Source organism: Hippocampus bargibanti, linkage group LG05 (genome assembly GCF_051943395.1).
Source record: "Hippocampus bargibanti isolate YZ-2025 linkage group LG05, ASM5194339v1, whole genome shotgun sequence".
NCBI classification, from domain to species: Eukaryota; Metazoa; Chordata; class Actinopteri; order Syngnathiformes; family Syngnathidae; genus Hippocampus; species Hippocampus bargibanti.
The window spans coordinates 32,218,605-32,225,414 of record NC_142738.1 but is presented as its reverse complement, the minus strand read 5'-3'; the positions used below and the strand labels follow the sequence as shown (position 1 = coordinate 32,225,414).

Genomic DNA, 6,810 nt, shown 5'->3' with positions numbered 1-6,810 from the left:
CACACTTGCTAATGCAGACTTGACTTCACCTTTCATACACAAGTCAGATGCTAGTAATTAGGTCCTGGTCCTTCATCAAAAACAAGCAGGGCATTATGTGCAGGTATCAGTACGTGCAGTTAAAAATAAAAATGGAATCAACTGAAGATCACTCATGGAGTTCCTCCTGTGCTTAGTCAAAAACTATTCACTCTTATATATAAATGATATCTAAAGTGTCTCAAAATAATTTAAATGTGTACTATTTGCCAATGACACAATTTACGACTGATCTGGATAAAATGTCAAAAAGCTCCTGAAAATTGGGGGAAATGAATTAACCTAAAAATCTGGTTAAATCGGAATAAATTGTCACGTAACTTGAGACAAATAATGAATATTTTTGGCAAGAAAACTATCAAGCACCAAGTTAAAATTATGGTAAACTCAATTGAAATCTAAAGCGTTGATGAAAATAAGAGTATTGGATTAGTAATCCAAGTTAAACTACTATATATGTTGGAAGCCACATATGGAAATGTGGAATTTTTCTCTTGATCTCGTCATTGAAGCACTTGCTCGTCTCCGACTGATACTTTTTGTGAAGATGGTTTTGGTTTTCTTCGTGATTCTTTGCAAACATGGACTGAATGCTTTGCTTTTCGTTTCGCAGTTTTGGGTTTATTTTCCTCCTTGATTTGATGCCTGTGCTTTTGGTTATCATTGTGCTTTGTGTGTCCCGGTTCTTGGTTTCACCAGCGCTTTATGTTCCTACTTTGTCGGTGCATTTTTGCTCTGAAACGTTTTTATTCCGGAGCTCTTGTTGTATTTACTATTTTGAGGATCCAAAACATGATTTGCTTTGTAGGGAAAAGGCTCAATCCTGATTGACCTCAGTCAGATGCCTGAAATGAAATTAGAGTGAGTTCAGCACCCCTGCCACCCTCGCGACAATCAAGCGGTTGGAAAATAAATGAAGGAATGAATCTTTTTGAGAGGCTGAACTTCAGCAACAGGCCGAATTGTCAAAGTCAGCTTTATTGTCAAATATGATGCATCGGATGCATGACATACAGCAATGCAGAAATGACCCAGCGTGACTTGAACAAACATCATAAACATCAAAGGGTTGTGCTCTCCCAATTGGAGTTTGAGGGTTTGATTGAGTAGCCAAAATGATTTTTCAAACTTCATTTGAGGTAACATTGGTTTGACTTTTTCCCCCTTTCGTGGCACTAGAACAAACGACAAATCCACTTTTGCTACATATATTTTGAGAGAGAGAGAGAAAGAAAGAGTGGAAAACTAGAGTAAGTGCAACATTTTGAGTCAGAATTTGACATTTCAAACAAGTTAGCATTTGTAAGTCCCAGCAATGGCGTCTGAGATGTTTGCTTGTTCTTCCTGTGCGAGCAAGTCTCAGCGTCAGGGGTGGACGTGATCTTTCAAACAGCACATCAATGCGTTTATGTATTGGGTGGCCGGAAATGTTTTTCCAAATAAACACAGCTTGAATCAACTTGGGTGGGCAGACTTATCAAGCGACTAATTCCATAAACAGACGGAGGAATAAAGCGACACCTGATTGGTCGCGGGGCCAAAGGGGGAACGTGGGGTGGTGGGCGGGTGGCATCCGGCGCAATGAAATTGGAATTAATGTGGGTGGGCTGAAAAAGCACTGACGCTTTACGATTTGTTTCCCAGCCCAAAAACGAACAAGAAACGGAGCAAAAGTACAACAATGACCAACATTTATTGAGTGGAGCACAAGTGAGACGAAGGAGACGGAGAGAAGATCTTCTCCTTCTCCCGTGTGCTCCTATTCTGCATCATGACGTTCTACCGCGGACGCGTGACGACATTTGGCGTGCCATCCCCCGCTCTGAACTTCACAGGACCTCCGCTCATCTACTTGTACGGCGGAGACAGCGGTGTCGCGGCGCCCGCCGCTCTGAGCCTGGTGGCGGCTACCCGAGACCCGCCGCAGAAGCCCCCTTACAGTTACATCGCGCTCATCGCCATGGCTATTAAGAGCACGCCGGAGCAGCGTGCCACGCTGAGCGCCATCTACCAGTTCATCATGGACCGCTTCCCCTTTTACCACGACAACAAGCAGGGCTGGCAGAACTCCATTCGCCACAACCTCTCTCTTAACGACTGCTTCATCAAGGTGCCCAGGGACAAGGGACGACCCGGGAAAGGCAGCTACTGGACGCTGGACACCGAGTGCACAAACATGTTTGAGAATGGGAACTACCGGCGGAGGAAGAGGAAGGTCAAGTGTCAACAGAATGGAGCCAGAGGCACCTTCTCCGCATCTCAGAAGGACCATCCCCACTCATCTTCTTTGGTGGTGGAGATGACGCTGCAGCACGACGTGCAGGGATCAGCCACGCAACGGGACTCGGAATCAGTGCAAAAGGAACTCCGCCAAACGCACAAACCCAAAGCGAGTCGCCAACCGCAAGCCGCCAAGCCAACCGGAGGGACGCGTGATCAGAGGCACATTTCAACGCGGGCCGATGGCGCATCCAGAATCGGCTGGCATCTTCCCGGTGGGAAGAAGTCCGCTTCTCTTCCCAAAGCAGATGTTCCCAGCAGAGACAAATGCACAGCTTTCAGTATTGACAACATCCTAGCGAAGAGTGAAGACCTGCAGCGACAAAGTAGACGTGCTGCTCCAAACGTTTTGGCAGATGCTCGACAGCATCGCTTGTACACAATGGGAGTACCCTCTTGCTCTTGTCCGGATAACATTCTGCCTTACAAATCAGAATAATGAATCACAAATGTACATTTGTTCCTCTGACTTTTGGGGGAAAAGACATTTCTATTTCCCCAGCCCAAAATACAGAAGAAAAAATACAAAAATACATTCTTCTATAGCACTCAGTTAACTGTTTATTGCCTCTCCTATACCGGAGTCCTCACAGCTAATTCAAGCATTTTGAGTAATGTATAGCCTTTAGTTCTCTGACAAGCAAGATTTTTACTCATGCGTGACTTTGTATTTCCTTCTGCTCTGAATTTCACATCTATAATAAAGGATAGTTTGCTTATCAATGAAGGTTTGTTCGATGACGAGGATCAAGAGCTTTCACTGTCTGGGCCAACATTCCAAAACCTCCTCAAGCTTTGGAAGTGTACGTTGTAACTTCAGCTATTAGATATTTTATACTTGCGCGTGGTCTCTTCAAAATGAACTTAGCATTAGATTAAGGGATCTTTTCCAAGAGGTCAAGCAGTTCAGTGCGCAGGTAATTCGGAACACTTTGCAGTCTGTCACTACCCCGTTGAGCGCACAGATCTCACAGTGCAGAGGTTGTGGGTTCAATCCCCGCTGCGGTTTCCCCGTGTGGAGTTTGAATATTTTCCCCAGGTCTGTGCGGGTTTCCTCTGAGTACTCCAGTTTCTTTCCACATTCCAAAAACATGCAGGGCAGGCTGATTGAACACTCCAAATTGTCCCTCGCTGTGAGAGTGACTGTTGTTTGTCTTTGCGTGCCCTGTGATCGGCTGGCAACCAGCCTGGCGCCCGGGGGCACCAGGACCCTCTGCAACCATGATGAGAATTAAGCGCTTAGGACAGGGCTGGGCAAAGTGTTTTACCTGGGGGCCACATTCATTCCAAAAATTCCACAGGCGGGCTGGGTCAGCACAAGATACGGTACATATAAAAAAAAAAAAACAACTGCATATGTTTTTCAGTCCATATCAAACATCATCAGAAAAAAAAAAACATTCAGGTATGAATGAGAAGAGTGAAACAACAAGGGTACAGTATATGTCCGCTATGAACGGCCAAGTATATTCATGACATACAAGTGTTACAACACAAGCAACATAGTGTTCTATTGCCCGAAAACGACAGCGTGCAGTACACGTCGATAAAAATCGATACAAAATGTTGATTGAGAATATAACATCATTTGGACTATTTGCTACAAAACGAGATGAGTAAGAGATGTGGTGGTTTTCTTTGCATGCCCAACTCTCGATCCACGCCATCGCCACACATGACAGCGTTGCTCAGCTAATGTCTTGCACAAACATTTGAAGCCAGCCACGGAACGCGGAACACGGAAGAGTTTTCAATTGTTTTTGACATGATCACAGTCAAACCATTCTCATCCGTGTTTTTGAAATTTGACATGATCCGACTCCAAGTCGCTCCTGAAAGTTTCATACTTTGTAAACAGATTTGAATAATCACACACATAATCTCACTTCCTATTCCGCGTAATTACTGTTATTGGTTTGACTCCCACCATCTACATGATGTAAATGTCAATTAACGCAATCCCAGCAAACTCACTGCAATCAAGAGTGAGTCACTTGCATGTCACCCTTTTAATGCAACCAACGGGCCGCATTTGGCTTCGGTTTGCGAGGTGGCGATGGCGGCTGCGGATCCCAAAAAGCAGGCAGGAGGGAGCAGCAGGTTGTGTTTGACAAATTGTATTCAAATAAAGGTCAGCAGGAACAACATCTAAAACATCAAAATCATCTGAACAGAAAAAACACAAAGTATCAAAAGAAAACCAAGAGTAAAAGTCCGCCAAGGTGGAACAAACACATGCAGAGCGTACAATGCATACTCAATGCATACAATGACCGGACACCGAATGGTCGTGCCGGGAGTCCTTTTGACTGGCACCGATTGGAACGACCAGCACCTACGAGGCTGCGGGCAGGGCTGACAGCGCCACCCATTAGTCGCTGATGGATGAATGAATAGAACAGCTCATAATAGGATTGAGTTGAATTTAAAAAAAATGTGAATTTGAAGAAAAAAGGTTGGGGGGGGGGGGGGGGACAAAAATTATATTTGTAAAAATGTAATCTTTTGTCACATTTGTTCCAAATAGGTGACTGAATGACTGTAACAGTGTGTATGTCACCTCTTCGTTTTAGTCACGGTGTTTTGTTTTGTTTGCAAATAATGATTTACATGTTTGGCAATGTGACAAAGACAAAGCATTTCTGTGAGCTAACAAAAACACTGAAATGAAAAAAATGCCTTTCCTGAAACCGAAATATTTGGATTAAAAAAAAAACCTGAAATTTGTTGCTTTAAAGGCCACCGACATGAAGAGTTTCATTCGGACCCTTTCCTTGACTTTCTACCCGTAAGTAAGAAGTATCTTGAGGTTTCCCAAAACTTGGCCATGAAAATGAGCGCTGGTAGCTCTCCTTCCAGCGTGAGTGTCATAGTCTCTGGCTGAAGGAGCTGCCCAGTGCTCTCATGTTGTCATGTGATGTGTTATTTAGTTGTTGTTGTTTTTTCACTTCAAGATGGCGCGGCGAGAATGGCTGCCTTTCCCGCAGCTCTTGTCTACTTCTTTCTTTCCTTTCATAACTTTGCTGCTGTGAAATTTCAATCAATTTCTCCTCTGCGAGACGAATACGTGTCAAGGTACATCCAATTCAAAAGCTTGGCGCTCAAAATTCAAACTGAAATTGCATTCAATTTATTTTGAAGAAGATCAAACAAGATTGTGTACTTTGAAATGATCCTCTGACAAAGTATAATTTATTGCAATTCCAAAGCAAATACTGTCTCTCTTTATTCCTGCTGTATTGATGATGCATGCATGAAATCAGTGCGGTCAGATGACTGCCTCAGGGCAAACAGAGTCGCCATGTCGAAATAGAGCTTTACATGGTGGACACTGCCGCGACCCTAATGAAGAATAAGCGGTACGGAAAATGGATGGATGGATGGATGCTGGACACTGACTAGCCTACAAACAGTTCATCCTGCAGGACTGCAAATCAGGAATGTTTGTTGAAATAAATACACCTCTCGTCAAGATGGAAGTCACATTTCCTGTGTGTCCAATTTCTTGGGTCCTTTTTGTGGAGATAAAACTGACAAAAAAAATGTCAGAGGAAAAAGAGAAGAGAAACAAGATGAGATCCAGAGTTGTAGGGTTTGTTGATGAAAAAAACACATATTCATTCAGTTGGATTTTTGGTCTTCTCTGAAGGCTTGTATCGAGAAAGTACAGGGTGACCCAAATTTGCGTATCCATGAAAATGTCCATTGTGGCTTTGATTAAAAAGCTATTGATTTCAAATTACAACCACACACTTATTCATTCAGTTTATGGAAGACCGTTCAGCAGAGTTTCAGCTATTTCTGTCCATTTTTACTCAATTGATGGCTTTCCCAACATGTGTCCACCATTTTGGTTGCAAGCAAACCTGTACTCGTCTGCCAAAGTTGTCAACCACTTTTACACACCCCTCTTTCGAGAGAAAACATTGCTGCAGCGAGGGACTCAGTGGGGACCCAAAAACCTACGCCCTACTGTAGGGCGTAGGTTTTTGGGTCACCCTCCCGAAAGAGGAGTGTGTAAACGCGATTGGCAACTTTGTCAGACGAGGACAGGTTTGCTTGCAACCAAATGGTGGACATTTGGAAGACATGTTGGGAAAGCCGTCAATTGAGTAAAAATTGACAGAAATAGCTGAAACTCTGCTGAATGGTCTTCCATAAACTGAATGAATAAGTGTGTGGTTGTAATTTGAAAGAAATCGCTTTTTAATCAAAGGCACAATTGAAATGTTCATGGGTGCGCATCTTTTTGGGTCACTCTGTAATGAATGAATGAACAAACGCAAGAGTTATCTGTCTCATCAGGTCGTGTCAACCTGTCATGTCCAAAGTGCCACATGTCCCCATTGTGGGACCTTTAAAGGCGTTCTGGTTCTGCTTCTGATGTGCAACATATAGCGTAGCTGACATTTCTTTTCTCATGATATCTGTTTTCCGGTGCTCAGTGTATGTCCTGTCAATGATTTTCAGGAGAAGCCGCACTGACAAAAT

General features: G+C 43.6%; 1 protein-coding gene across 1 annotated transcript; it reads left to right on the top strand.

Moving 5' to 3' along the window:
- Positions 1-1,393: 1,393 nt before the first annotated feature.
- On the top strand, positions 1,394-3,579 carry foxl1 (forkhead box L1). The gene has a single exon (XM_088996683.1). It carries the CDS (start codon positions 1,811-1,813, stop codon positions 2,756-2,758), a length of 948 nt encoding a protein of 315 aa, XP_088852809.1. The 5' UTR covers positions 1,394-1,810; the 3' UTR covers positions 2,759-3,579.
- Positions 3,580-6,810: the final 3,231 nt, after the last annotated feature.

Bases quoted from the DNA above. Each gene is read 5' to 3' on its own strand.
- foxl1 (XM_088996683.1), top strand. From the start codon at position 1,811: ATGACGTTCTACCGCGGACGCGTGACGACATTTGGCGTGCCATCCCCC.